This window comes from Emydura macquarii, unplaced genomic scaffold (genome assembly GCF_026122565.2).
Source record: "Emydura macquarii macquarii isolate MOO-44397 ecotype Brisbane River unplaced genomic scaffold, CSIRO-AGI_Emac_v2 contig_2308, whole genome shotgun sequence".
Classification (NCBI taxonomy): Eukaryota; Metazoa; Chordata; order Testudines; family Chelidae; genus Emydura; species Emydura macquarii.
The window spans coordinates 1,947,606-1,963,383 of record NW_027132445.1 but is presented as its reverse complement, the minus strand read 5'-3'; the positions used below and the strand labels follow the sequence as shown (position 1 = coordinate 1,963,383).

Genomic DNA, 15,778 nt, shown 5'->3' with positions numbered 1-15,778 from the left:
GATTCCAAAAGACTTCATTTTTTCCCTAGATAATTTAATAAATTGAGAGTACGGTGACCAGATTTGCTAAAAATATGAAATTAGGAGAGACCGCTAGCATTGACTAGGAAAACTGGAAATGCAGCAGGAACTTCAGCAGCTAGAGAAATGAAATCAGTGTAATTGTGCATCGTAGAATGGATGTGCATCATAGAAATACATTGGAAATATCTGTGGGTGATGGTATTCAAAAAACTTACAAGATCAGTCAGCAGCACAAAAGTATGTATAAAGATTACACCAAAGAGATAATCATTTCTCTCTCTATGCATGGTGGGGCCATATATTTAATATCAGTTGCAGAGCTGAGTAAAATTTTGGAGCAAAACTTTTTTTGGTTAAACGTAGATTCAGCTACATCAAAACATTCTGTGAATTCATGCTGGTTTTGTCAAATTGTCAGAGGGAGGGGGAGTTGAAATATTTTATTTTTGAAATCATTAAAAACAACTTTTCTGATATTTTTATTCAAAAAAACTTCATTTTGAAACTGCCTTCAAATTTAAAAAAATACAAGCTTGAAAACAACACAGTTTTTTAAAAAACTCTTTGGATTAGAGTCTACCTAAAAGAATTCCTTGAAAAAAATGTTTTGGGACTACCACAGCTCTACTTAGTTCTGTTCTCTCCATTAAAATATTTTAAAATATTTATTAAGTTATTGACTTTTACAAATGCTAATAAAAGTGCAATCCTGACAATCATTTAATAATGTGCTAAAAGTACACTAAATAAAGTAAAAATTTTTAGAGAAGCAGTTGATATCCATATAAATGAGATAAGTAAATGCCAAGAGTTGCCACAAAATGAAATGAAAATATTTAAAAGGTTTCAAAGAAATGTTTTGAAGAATATTCAGAGGACTAAATTTGTGCAGTCTAGGTAGAAGACCAAGCAAGCAAAATGATATTTAGAACTATCAGAAAGAAGGTGGGAAATCATGCATAGTTGTGTAGATACAAAATAAGTAATGGCCTAAAAACAAAGCTAATGTTAAACTAAAGAACTGGTTAAAATCTTATTGTAATGGTTAAATCAGTTGGAATAGAGTAACTTGTAGAAGTTATTCAGGTGTCTGGATCACAAATGTTCTATCTATTTCACTTAGGTACTTATATGATCCCCATCACTGTAGCATCTGAGCACCTCTCAAGTGTTAATGCATTCACTCTCTCCACTCTCCTATGAGGTAGGGCAATGCTGTTGTCCCCGTTTTGCAGATGTGAAGTTGAGGCACAGGGAGGATAAGTGACTTGCCCAAGGTCACACAGGAAGCCTCTGGTGGAGGGAATTGAATCAGGGTCTTCTAAATACTGAGCTAATGCCCTAAACCCTTGACCATCCTTTCTCTCGAACAGGATTACAATGGTAAATGAAGCTTATTTTCTAAAGGGGTAGAGGACGTTAGAAATCAAGTGGCAGGTACTTCAGTAAAATTGTGAAATTAAGGTACAACAAATATATTAAATGTTCTTTTAGAAGTGCAAATTTTATGTCCGGTATTGTACAATAATGCTTGACATAATGTAGAATCTGTGTTGTTTGTACCATTCATTTCAAAAGATAGCTTTTTAGAAATGCTGTACTGTTTATATTCTGGCGATTTTTTTATTTGAATTTTTAGTGTCCTATTGATAGTTTGTTAAAATTGTATTTTAAGGCTCTCCTATAAGCAGAGTAATCTATTTTATAGTGGCATGAAATTGCATTGCTTATAGCTGCTCTTCAATATTAAGATAATCAAAATATATTCATTTTAATCAGTTTTCCTAATGGTATTGATAGATTGTCATAGAATAGGAAAATTTGCTTAGTATTGATCAACAGAATTTATTAACTTAGATTCAGTGAGATATATACAAAAGGGATGTTAAACCCGATATAGATTATCTTAAATGTGAGCACTGTATAACTGAACTCTTAGTTTAATTTGTAAAGGCTAATGGATTTCAGTCATGAGTTTAAATATTGTTAAAGCTCCATGTGTTCCATGGCTACAGAATATGCTGAGGAATCTGCCCATTGCTGCAGAATTGTTTCCTTGATCCACACTTCATGTTTTTTTAAATAGTCTTTATTTGTTATGGTTTCAAAAAATATTGAAAGCCAGAACTGAGTTTTAATTGATGCTATTTCTTCTGACTGCCTGAAACAAAGCCTCATCCACACTTGTACGTTTTATCAGTATACTATTTCCATTAGGGGACTGTGATTCTTTTACTGAAATAGTTATAGTGATAAAAATACTAGTGTGGACACAGATATATACTGGTATAAATGTGCCTTATACCAGTATACCATCTTTCCCTTCCTGTGTGAGAATAAACTATTCCAAGATAAACACCCATATAACTGTGTCCAGCATAAGCGCATTATACTGCTTTAGCTGTACTGTGTGTGTGTGTGTGTGTGTGTGTGTGTGTGTGTGTGTGTGTGTGTGTGTGTGTGGTTAGAGTGATAAACTTTTATGTGTAGACAAACCTAAAACTCTGAACCATCCCCATTTGTTTCAGTGGGTTAAGTCTGAAACTTCTGTTTAGATGTCAACATTTCACTATTGATCATTTTAGTAGAAATATTCAGCAAATGTGCTTATCCCACAATTAATTGTCACTTGTTCCCTAGGTGCCATATCCCCATTTGCACCCTGCTGAATGGCCGCAGCCTCAATTTTTGCCAATCAATATTTGTGATAAAGATATGAATACGAAAGTCTTTGGGTTATCAAAGAACAGAAATGTGGGGACCATGTGACATAATTAAGTGTAACATCAAAATAACCTACTGTATTGACTGTTCTTTTCCTTGCTTAATTAAAAACCCATGATCCTATGATATAACTATTAGATTATATTTGACAAAATATAAATAAAAATAACATCTTGAAATGAAAGGCATAATCTCAAAATAAATGTTTATTATTGAGTATTTAGGTGACCAAGGAAATTAGAAACAAGTGGCCATGGAAAGATATCAAATTGTTAAAACCATAATCTTGTTTAAAAAATATGAACTAAGATTTTTTTTTTAAATTACTAGTGTTTTCTGTTTAAAAAAAATTCCATTTAAATGAGACTTATTTTCTTTAACGCTGTCTATAATTTTCTTATACACTGAGTTGCGTTGCATTGCATTGCATATATATGGAACTGGTGACCTAGTTGTGGAAAAGTCCATGGGTGGAATCCTCATGCGCCAGATCCTTCATGCCATGTAGAAAGGCTGGAGCAGCATAAAGGGGCTCCTGGTGCAGAAGCTGTGAAAGACAGCCATAAGGCTGCCTCTCAAGGATCCCCTCATAATCTTCTGCATAGGGGGAATGCAAGGGTGGAGCTGGAAGCAGAGGGATGTGCTAGTAATGGAGCTGTATCTCATGGTGCTGTGGATACTCCAGAAGCCCATGGGGAATATTGGGGGGGTGCAATAACTTAAGTCCCCAGTGCTGCCGTTATTGTTAGTGGACACTCCAATCCCCAGCACAGCCCAGAATTGGTTTTAAACCACTATACCCTTGCTTCCTCCTTAAGCTGAGTTCTGTGCTGGGCCTGTAAGAGATGCAGTACAGTGTCTCGCCTCATGTCCATAAGCAGTAATCCATTGTGCCATTTTGATCTCCAAAACAGCTAAAAACTATCAGGTTTTGACTGTATCAGTTCCCTATTTTACCTAGTGAATATGAAATTGAAAAGTTATACCACTTGTTTTATATCCCCAGTTGTCTTGAAAGGGGTGTAAAATGTATCCCAAATTTCTTAAGATACTATTTTCAATAATGTTATTTGATTAAAATATAAAATATTAACTTCATTTAGTTCGTATTTAAGGAAGGAGACAGTATGCAAGCCTAGTAAGTTATGGTATTAATATTATGCTTTTGTAGAAGAGAAGTGAATACACCAAGATAAGAAATGTTATATGTACAATAAGCTACAACATTTTTTTCCCCTAACCAGGTAAAGCACAGCTGGTCACTTATTCATTGTTTTTAGTGTATTCCAGCAGCTTTCTGTATGTGAACTCTCACCAGTAGGAGCGAAAGCCTTTGTTAATTTGCCTAACTATAAATGCACGATTAAAGCAGTGTATCAGCAGGGGTTAGGACGGTCAGTGTGTTCTGATGCTCAGTGTTATGGAATTACTTCTGTTGTTCAAATAGATACTGTAATTAGTGCATTATTTTAAGCTTGTTTTCCACACAGAGCTGACTCACAATGCTTTTATCTTGAAAATATTTTAAAACTCTGGGTGTTTGCTGTTTAGCTAATGTTTATTTCAGTTGTATGCAGCCTACTTTTAAAATATCAGATAATGTTTAGTGAAATCTTAATGTCAGTATTGTAACAGTATGTGAATAAAATATTAAATGCTAGTCACAGTTTTTGTGACAATCCTATCCAGGGCTTTTTTTATAACTGTTCAAATTTAGTTTCCGTTATATAGCTTAAACCAACAAATATTGAGTGTGTTCTGCCCCATTTACCCTCAGACAAGTGAAACAGATCATAGTGAAAAAATGTTGGACTTTGCCCCATCTCTTCTTTTTCAAACATGCTCACCAACTGTTCCCTTTCCACTGCTGGCCTGGGAAATCAAGGGTCTGCAGAGAAAGGAGAGAAGAAAGGCACCCAAGAAAGTGTCTAGGTTAGCAATAGCTTGTGCTATCTCTCCCCATCTCCACCACTAGGGCCCAGAATGATGGAGATAACTCTTATTTGAAGGGAGAAAAGAGACTGTTAGACCTGCTGTTTCATGTTCTAGTTCTTTGGGCTCAGTTGCCTCAGTGCTTGACCTACCACATGTGCGTACTCCTGCCATTTGCTGTCTCTTGTATTTTAAATTTAGCTCACTGTACATTAAAGACCATCTCATATCATATATGTGTTTCACTGCCGTGTGTTAAATTCAAAAGATGGCAACAGAGGGCAGCCACACCTGAATCTGCAACTCCTACTCCATACTTTACAACAGTGGGCCCCTTTCTTCTATTCACCCCTCCAATGCTTAAATCTTAACTTTCAACTTCAGAATTAGTGAAAGTAGTAGCTACATAAAATGTAATTAATAGGTATTTTTATTCCTGGGCTATATTTTTTGAATGAAATAATCAGGTACCCAGTACAGTCATACAGTTTTCTCTTTTTTTTTGGCAATGTCACCCTGAAGATTTAATGTGTTATAGTGCAGGTACACAGTCCTGTTAAAACTTCACAAAGCATTCAATGAAAGTTCACTTTAATTGTACTATTGAGATTCTCAATATAATTGAGGAAATGGAGATGAGAATAAAATAACAAATATTGTTTAAATGGCAAAAGTTTGGTAAATGGAAATGGTTCTAATTCTTAATTAGAAGATTGTTATCATGGGTTCTTAGAGTGTGTGTCAATGTTGATTCCACTATAGGTGTGCATGCACGTCATGCATACCAGACCAGAGTTTTTGGTTAACGGTGTCCATCAGGGCTACACGTAGACTCCTAGAAGAGTAGGGTTGGAAGGGACCTCAGGAGGTCATCTAGTCCAACCCCCTGCTCAAAGCAGGACCAACCCCAACCCTGTGCCTCCTTGTGATCCTGTAGAAAGGACATAAAAGGACCATGTCCTTTCATCTGACAGCCCATGACAGAGAAATGGAACCTGGCAAGTGTCCAAACCACTAGTTGTTAGTTCAGACTAAACTTCTTACTATAAGGTGGATGCAATACTGGTTAAATGACCGTAGTCAAAGATGAGTTATCAGTGTTTCGCTGTCAAACTGGAAGGATTGCATCTAGAGGGGTCCCAGAAATTCAGAAATGACCATGACAAATTGGACAACTGGTCTGAAATCAACAAGATGAAATTCAATAGAGTGCAAAGTACTTTACTTAGGAAGGAAAAAGTCACACACACAACTACAAAATGGGGAATAACTGGCTCAGTGGTAGTATGGCTGAAAAGGATCTGGGGATTATAATGCATCACAAATCAAATAAGTCACCAATATGATGCAGCTGCAAGGAAGGCTAATAAAAAAAAGACATGGGAGGTAATTGTCCCTCTCTACTCTGCACTGGTGAGGCCTCAGGTGGAATACTGTGTCCAGTTTTGGGCACAGCATTTTAGGAAAGATGTGTCCAAATTGCTCTTCCCTAGACTCTATCCAACAAAAATGATAAAAGGTTTAGAAAAGCTGACCCATAAGAAAAGGGTTTAAAAAAACCCAAACTGGGCATGTTTAGTTTTGAGAAAAGATGACTACTTGTTTGGGGAGGGCACCTGATAGATCTTTGAGTATGTTGAGGGCTGTTGTAAAGAGGATGGTGATCAGTTGATCTCCATGTCCACTGAAGGCAGGACAAGGAGTAATGGTCTTAATCTTCAGCCACGGAGATTTAGGTTAGATATTAGGAAAACCTTTTTAACACTAGGGGTAATTAAGCCCTGGAATAAGTTTCCAAAGGAGGTTGTAGAATCGCTGTCATTGGAGGTTTTTAAAAACAGTTTGGACAAACACCTGCTAGGGATGGTCTAAGTTCCTTGATCCTGCCTCAGTGATGGGGGCTGGACTTAATGACTTCTCGAGGTCCCTACCAGTCCTACATTTCTATAATCTTCAGAACCAGCTTTTGATCTCCTCCTTCCACTGCTGTGACCTAACTTTAGCTGTCTGGGCAAAACTTTAGTGGTCAGACTTCTCCCTCCCCCCCTGGAGATAGTTCCTCAAAATGATGAACTTGACACCTGAGGGCTTTAAGCCTTGTCATCCTGTAATGAACTAATCCCCTCCTCCCAATAGACAGGCGCAGTAAGTGTCACATCTGTCTGGGGGAATGTCACATACCAGGCAGAAGTCTGGTATGCTTATACTTCTTTGTGAGGACTCAGGAGATGCAAGGCTGAAACTCCATCTTCATGAAATAGTTCATGAAACGAGCTTCAAAACCTTTTGCTGGTGGACAAGCCAGTATGTATGAGTGCACCATGGAGCAGACAGACAGTGCCTAAGACCAGTGTGTAGAAGATTGTGCCAAAGAAAGATCTGGCACAGAAGACAGTGTTGTAGTTGAAATTGGCACCAACACTTCTGTTGTGGAAGCCAAGCAATGAAAAGGGGCTGCTCTGAGTATGAAAGCAAAGCTCAAGAAGCTTAGTGTCCTTCTATAAGGACAGATTCAAAAAAACCTCTGAGGAGAAGCCCTTCAAGCCCACACGGCATTAAGGGCTGGAGAGCAAGAGTAGAATATAAAGCAGCAGTTTCTGCTAGCACTGATGGAGTTCCGCTTGGCATTGACCCTGGCTTCAGGGGATGAAACTATAATTAAAGTAGGTCCATTATTGATGCTGAGATCTGCCAGCAGTCATGCAGACTCTGGTACCAAGAGCGTCTTACATGTCAGTGGCACATATGTAGGAAATCTATATCTCCTTATTGTCACAGGGAGCATACTGTCATTGAGCAGAGAACTTTCCCTTCTGAGGTCTGTGATTACTGGCTGACTGACGGACTTCTCCTATGCTGCTACCAGCCCATCAAGACTGCCATCAGTCCAGCTAGCAACCAGCAAGCCATCCATATGTATATGGCACACCATCATAGCCCTTTTAGGAGTCCTGGGGGCCTGTCTTCATTGGAGCTGGTCTTAACTGTTAAGGAAGAGGTTTCCTCTGCCAGCAGCATCCCCTGGCCAGACTACCGATGCCAGAATATCAGGAGGAACTGGATCCAGGAACTTGAGCAATATGAATGCCCAATCTCATCACTGGAAGGACCCTCTCCTCATCATCACCAGAGGAAGCAGTACCCTCTGCACCACTACTGGCACCAGATGACTTCAAAGCATTGCAGGAGCTCTTTGTGTGGATTGTCAAGAATGTCAGGATTTTGGAGTTTGAGTCTTTGGTCACAGAAAAGTCACACAAGCTATTTTACATACTGTCAGCTTCTGATTCAAGTAGGGTCACTGTCCCCATTAATGTGGGACAACTAAAACTGGCAAAAGCCTTGTGGCAGACACCAGCCATTTTAACACCAATGGTGAAATGAGTCAAGAAGAGGTACCAAGTACCTCTTTAGGGTTTGAGTACTCTTGCGCTCGTCCCAGTCTAGATTCTTTAGTCATATCAGCTGTACAAGAGAAGTTGACAAGCTGATCAAGTTGATCAAAAGCATCCTGAAAGACAAGACCAGAAATGCCTTGACCTGTTTGGGAGGAAGTTGTATACCTCAACTCTGCTGCAGCTGCATGCAGCTAACTGATGTGTCCAGCTGGCCAAATATGATTGTTGCATATGGGACAAGGTGACACCTTTCCTTGCAAAGCTCCCTTACGACAGCAGAGAAGAACTGAATGACATAATTCAGGCATGCCAGCTGATGGCCAAGACAACCTTGCAGGCAGTGATACATGTCTCATACAGCACAGCTGACCACCATGATGAGCATGTGCAGAGCATTATGACTCCAGGTATTGGGCATCACAAGAGAGGTGGAGACCATGACTGAGGACTTGCCTTTTGAAGGCTCAGAGCTATTTGACAAAAGGACTGAAGAGTTTTGCACTCATTGCAGGATTCCAAGGCTGCTTGGCTTGCTTTGGAATTTTATGCTTCTCCTCCATTTCATAAACCTGACTGTCCCCACAGCCTCAGCCCCGAGAGCATGCACAGTCATACCATCCCAGAGAGATAGAATGTTACACTAAGAAGCACCCAGATTATACCGGAGGACTCCAACTTTTGTCTTCCTTGTTTGTACATCCTCAACCTTGACATGTTAGCATTTTTGATGAGATAGTCAAGAACCACCTCAGACCCAATCTGGAGAATGCAACCACTCTACCAGACATGGTCTACCTTGACATCAGACAGAGGGGTGATAGCCATCGTCAACATGGCTACCCCATTCACTCTTTACCCCCTACATGCCCCTCTTACCTGTCCCTCTTCAGGTATCCTTCTCAAGAAACATTCAGGACAGCTGAGGGAGGGTCATGGCTGTTCCGTCCTTTATGCCCTTGTATGAGAGTACGAGGAGGGGGTAGGGGGCCAAATGGACACTACTAATGTAAAAAACAAAAGCCTCCAGCCTCCTGCATGAGGCACATGCACTTCTACAGTGGGATCCACACTGACTACATCTCAAAGAACCAAAGATATTATAGGGTAAGTGTTCTTCTTAGTTGGGGTCCTCTAGCTTGGTCCTCAGCGTTGACTCGTGGTATGACATAGCATTATTCATGCTTAAGGCTAAGATTTTGTCAGTTATTTTTAGTAAAAGTCACAGACAGGTCTACTGCCACCAGGTTCCTGCCGCCTGTAGGAGCTTGGAGCCCCAGCTGGCAACAGCTCAGAGCTGGGGGTCCCCATAGTGGCTGAGAGCTCTGGGACCCTCACTGCCTGTGGTGGCTGAGAGTTCCCAGGTCCCTGCACTCTCCAGAAGCTGACAGCTTCAGCCCTGCTGCCCTAGAGCACAGGGCAGAAGCTGAAGAGCTTAATTTCACCTACGTCTTTGGAAGTCCTTGACTTCCACGACAGACTCTCAGCCTTATTCATGCTTTGTTAGGCAAAAGAGGGAAATATTTGGGGGTTTTAATCAATATTGAGTAATTGAATAATGTATCTCCTCTGAATAATTAAAGTTAATTCTGTGTTTAGCATTATTGTAAAGCTCATTTAATAAATACTTAAACAATTACACATTTCAACAAATACAATACTGGAACTTGTCTACTCTGGCTTTTCTCTTGATTTTATGTGCTACTTAAGTTGTAAACTTAAATGAATTTTGGAAACAAGTTAAGTCAACATGTGGAAAACATTGATTTCACAATCTTCATGTATGCTTGCAGCAATTTTTACAGCACGTCTGTAATTAATAACTGTTTTTAAAGACTTTGTAGCAATCAGCACTAAGACTTTGGTGTTTGTCCTGATCCATGTGGTAAAGACTTCCTGAAGCTGCTGCCATATATACAGTAAAATAAATTTTGCGAAGTATGAGAAGTGTTTCCCTTCTCTTATTAGCCACTGAATTAGCCATAAGTGATGTGTTTTATTTGCTTATCTAAGATTTTGTGTAAGGTTTTAACTAAAAGTTAGTGACACATTTGACTGGAATCTTAATTTTTTTTTAAAGTCTTTGAATTTTAAGCCGATGTCCTGTTGGCTTATAATTATATGTCTTTATTTGATCTCTGATATTAAATGAAAAATGTACTCACATTATTACATGTTTTTCTCATTTTTTTAGTCATCCAAACTTTTCATCAACTTGGTCTTGCAATCATAGTTACCTCATTGATCAGTTATAGCTGAAGAAAGATTTTGGGATAATGAAATGTATGCAATACTTATGAGCCTAAACATTTTGCCACTTATGTAAGTGTTTGTTTATTGCTGGTAATGCGGTTGGAGAGGATTTTTTAAAAAGAAATCCAGGAAAACTTCATTCCTATGAAGGCATTCGTATTTTATCGTAGTGTAGAACGTATCTTAATAAAAAGACAGTCATGTGGATCACTCCTCTCCCATTTTGATCAAACAGGTCATTTCCCTTCTTATTCTCAATTATCAACATCCTTTTGGCAACTACATACATTGCTTATGTGTAAAATGATATCAGGAAAGTATGTATATTCCCACTGTCTTATAATGCAGTTTGGCACCTGGAAGTGAGGAGAGCCATCTTCATTTCACCGGTAAATTTCCTGCACACAACAGTTTATGAACCCATCTTAAGAAAGTAAATTAAGTGTGACAGTTTTGTACAAGGTCTTAGTAAAGACATTGCTTTTAAACATCAGAGCTTGGTTGTTGCAGGCACACTGAGTAACTTATAGCCTTTGTTTTTCAGTCCTATTTTATTATATAGATGTATTGAGAAAACATTAAAAAGGAGCTGTAGAAAGAATTAATTTTTTTACTTGATCTGCAGACCTTAATGATAAAGTATATGTAGAGGAGTTTCAGCAAGTCCGTTTTTCTGCATTGGCACACTGATGGTAGTGGATGTGTGTACTAAACTGAGTGTAAGCAAAATCAGTTCAAAATCAGGCTAAATTTAGGATGTTTCTGCCAAATAAGAAGCATGGAGTAAAATTTCGCCTGCCAGTTATATAACTTTTAATTTGGTTTAGTTTAGCAGACAAAATAGTTTGGTTATAATCTTTTTCTAATGTTGTTCCACAAGGTTGTGTCACAAATCATTTTATTCAGTAGTAATTTCCTGTATCTTCCACTTCTGCTTCTCCTTTCTCACTTTGCCTTTCTCTTCTCCCTATCTCCTAAATTAAGTTAAAATAATAATAATAATAAAAAATAACTTTATTGGTAGCCTTAAGCCATTTTCAGAGTAAAATCCCTAAATGAAACTTAAATTCTCCACTTCCCTTATATGGCAACACTGGGAGAGGAGACAATTTTTGAGATTTTCTGATTGAAGAGGACTGGCATATTTTAAGTAAAAATTTGAATCAGGAGCAGATTTGTCTTCCAAATCAGTTTCTTCCGAATTTGAGAGGAGAACAAGAGAGAGGGGGATTGCAGCTCTAAACTACTGCTTCCTGCCATTCCTCCATGATCCTATCTGCGAAGTCCACATAGAATATAGGACTGGAAGGGACCTCCTGGCTCAGTGAGGCCAGTCCCTTGGTATCACAGGCAACCCTGCAATAATCTTATTAATATTATTTATCAAACTGCGTCTTAAAGCTAGTTAGGTGGTTTGCCTCCACTACTCATACTGCAACACTGCTTCAGGACCTCACTCTTCAGTTTGTCTACTGTTCTTTTTAATCGCTGTATGTCAAGGAAATGCAATAATTATGATGTGCCTTTGTTTTATTTATTTGTTTTTGTTTGTTTGTTAGGAGGAACAAAACAGAGGCAAACCCAATTGGGAACACCTGAATGAAGATTTACATGTACTAATCACTGTGGAAGATGCTCAAAACAGAGCAGAAATCAAATTGAAGAGGGCTGTAGAAGAAGTGAAAAAGTTACTGGTACCTGCGGTAAGTAACTACATCCAGATCTTTTAATTTTGAGCTGTGACCTGTAAGATACAGATTCCACCTAACATTCCAATAATAAGAAGAAAGCTGCAATACAGAAAACCACATTTTAAAAACATAATTTTTCACAACTATTTTGTAGTGCCGCAGTTATCTTAAAATTTAATTGGGGCACTTTGGGGGGAGGGGAATTGGAATTAGCTTTACAATAGACAGGTTTTGGTTTTTTTCTGAGAGATGTTGATCTTTTTGTATAAAGGGAAATCTGATTCCATTAAGGCAATGCTAATCTATTATAAATTTAACCTTTTTACCCTCTTTCAGCACAAGTAAGTGTGCTTTACTTCAAGACAGGAAAATGTGGCATGCTTTCATGTGTATCTTTTCTATGAGAAGATTGAGTTTATTACTTTTAAGGGAAAAATACCTTTTCACAGAGCAGTCACTCCATGTCTGCACTCTGTCCTCCACAAAGAGAACCTGTAAATACCTTCAAAAGGTAAGCATGGGAACTTAAATTTATAATGGCTAGACACAAAAAAAAAAAAAAATTAATAACAACCAGGGACTCAATGCAGACACTGATTTTATGGCTCGTTCTAATAAATTTAAGGAACAAGAGGGAAACTGAATTAACAGGCTCTGTATGTATAAATATAGTATATTTCACTTAGATTTCATAGCTTCAATGTTGAAGTTCCTACAGGTAGAACCCTACAAATCCGCAGATATCTGCTTTATATCCATAGACCATTTTTTGTGGATGGTGGATCGGATGCGGATCTCAAAGGCGGGGAAGCAGCTGTCCGCAGCTCATAGCCTTTTGGGCTGCTTCCCTGCGTTTGAGATCCGGGGGTGGGGAAGGTATGATTATCAGCTGTTTGGTGGGTGGTCCCAGGGGCTGCGGTGCCCATCAGCTGTTTGGTGGGGTCGTAGAGCTGCATTTGCATGCGGGTGCAGATGCCATAGAAGAGAGAGACACTGCGGATGGCGGGTCAGATGTAAATTGATTCTGACAGATGCGGACCTACATTTTTGTATCCACGCAGGGCTCTACCTATATGTATTGTATGTTAGCGATTGTTTTACTAGTAGAACTCAATGGTATTTAAAGGGATATTTGGAACACCAAATAGTGTTCACCCTGGAAATGCAAAAGGAGTTGACTATTATTAAAGATAGAATTTGAATCACAGTATTAGATGACCGAGGTAAATCATGAGGGAAATAAGAGATGAGTTTGCTCCTTATTTTTAGCTAAGCATAACTTGTGGGCACTTGAATGAGTTATTTTTTTATACAGTGAGCTTTTAAAGTAACAAATTTTCTTTCACGGTGCTGGCTAACACTTTTAGTTTTAAATCTTAGTATTTCCATTTTAAAGCAGTTGTTTGTAGCTATGGTAAATGCTAACTTTAAATTACCACTTAAATGGGGGCAGTTTTCGTAAAACATTTCTTAGATGTTTAATTGGCTATTTTAAGTTGTAAGTATTCAGTCAATGTTCACATAACTTCCTGTAGTCCTTTACTTCCAAGTGATTGTATGTTCAATGTTTTTCCTACTTTTAATCAGTTAGTACCTGTGACAGCTATCCTTTCCTGTTCCAAAATGGTCTAATAATTTAACACTAAAACACAAATGTCTGTCTTATCTGTATAACTAAAGCTTGAGTTGGGAGGGTCCAGAGCTCAGGCTGCAGCCTGAGCAAGAAATCTACACTGCAATTAAACAGCCCGTTAGCCCGAGCCAGCTGGTGTGGGCTAGCCTCAGGTTTTTAATAGCAGAGTAGACATACCATAAGTGTTCATTTATGCATGCCCCGTAAGCCTTTATGATGATCTTTTAGTGTATGATACACCAAGACTTGAGAAAATGCTGTTGAGCTCCTTTCCCCAATGTGTGGGAGCCTAAGCCATCAAATTTTGCACAAATTGACATTTATCTTTTTTAATTAAAATTCCAGCACTTATGATTTTAAAGTTAGTCTCACAAAGGTGAACCAAAACTCAGTTGAGGTCTTGTTTTCCTGCATCTGCACACTGACAGCCCCAATGTTTCTGCTCATGGTCAGAGCTTTGTCAAGTAGCAGTGGAATGAAATTAATAAGATTCCAGTTAATTTCTCTGTTGCCATTCAAAGCCCTGTGGACAGCCATCATGAAAGTATCAAGAAGTGTGTGATCTTCAGATAGCAGCTTGAAAAAGGTGAGAAGGAGCAGAGGCAGGGACTGGAGTGATTCTAGGGAAGCTCAAACACCCAGAAAGCATGTGTGTGATGAGGGGAGAGCAAGGTGAGTGTAAAATAGCCAAGAATTACTCCTCATGCCTTACTTCCTCAAAGCAGCTAGGAGGCTGGGAGAGGTTTAGAGTAGTAGAGATCTGTCTGCACAGAGCAGCAATTAGAATCTGAAGGTGTTGGAGGAGACCATTAGAGGGGAGTGGAACTTCCACGTTTATCCGTTTACAAGTTAGAAGGTTATACCATACAAAAAACAAAGTGGATCCTCTCCTCCTCCTCCTCTCCTCCCCCCCCCCCCTCCAGTCAGGGTCTTGGGACAGCGCACAGGTAGAAATTCTAGTGGTCTTCCTTTTTCTAACAATTGCATGTGATAGAGGGGATGTGTTTCTCACTAGGGCATTGCCCTTGGATGTTGCTGGTGTGATTCCCAGTCATTTTCTCTTGAATCTACCTTTAGGTGGTTGGTTAAGTCCAAAAGTTGAACAAGTTCCTTAATGCACCACAGACCCTAGTGACATTTATTTCTTTTAACAGTTCTGGAGCCTGTGTAGTGTAGTGTGTGTGTCTACATACATACATAGTCTGTATTGGTGAACTCTCAACCAACTTTTCTTACTACATTGTTAGTGTTTCTGTTCCACCTAGCTGTTGAAGAGTATATGAATTATGCTGTGTAATGATCTCTGACCAGTACACTACCTGGCACAGTGGTTATGTTAAAGATGGAGTAGAAGCTTTACATCTGGAATTCCTCGTTTCCTTCTATTGTTTTTGTATTAATGTGAAATATTCATATTGCAGGTTGCAGCTTTGTTGTATGTGTCTTAGACCTCGCTGTGACAGTGTCTGTTCTTTTCTTGTAATCTTAATTTTTTCATTTTCAGCTCTTGGGTTTCTATGATAAACTGTTTATGAAAGAACCAATTTCTTGTGTAGCTCAACTTAATATATGTGGTATTATATTATGTCTAGTGGTACTAGGTATTTCTCTGTTAATATACAACATAGCCTACAGACCCTATAAGCCAAGAGACTGAGTTATTGGAAATTTTCCTGTATTTTGGCTAAAACTAAAAACATAGTTGTGGAGACATCAATAAAAGAATTGAAAATCATAAATTTAAAAAAATCTTTGGATTTTTAGAAGTTTGAGAAATAGAATATTGAGCTCTATCACGAAGAACATATACTTAAATGTGAGCACAGGTGGAGCAAAATTCAGTTTGGGTTTTTTAAATTTTATTGTGCCCCTACAATTTCTCTAATAGGGAGACTTCTTATGCTCCATCAGCCTCAAGAATATGTACCTTAATATCCCTACTTGCCTGGCTCGCTGATTCTCAAACAGATACCAGTATGCAGAGGTTTTCCAAGGAGTAAATCAATTCATCCAGATATTTGCCTAGTTTTACAACAGACTACATAAAAAGTACTAGCAAAGTCAGTACAAAAATGACTTGTTTATACTGTTCTATATACTGTACACTGAAATGTAAGTACAATATT

General features: G+C 38.5%; 1 protein-coding gene across 13 annotated transcripts in view; it reads left to right on the top strand.

Annotated features, from left to right (window-relative positions):
* The window catches only part of QKI (QKI, KH domain containing RNA binding), a 301,310-nt gene that overhangs the window by 200,968 nt on the left and 84,564 nt on the right, over nt 1-15,778 (top strand). For all 13 annotated transcript variants that reach the window (XR_010922103.1, XM_067560788.1, XM_067560794.1 and 10 more), the window contains one exon: nt 11,888-12,031. Coding sequence is in view for 12 of the 13 variants with exons in the window: in XM_067560788.1 (XP_067416889.1) it covers nt 11,888-12,031 (144 nt within the window). In the remaining variant the exon portion in view is untranslated. The remainder of the gene's footprint in view (nt 1-11,887; nt 12,032-15,778) is intronic.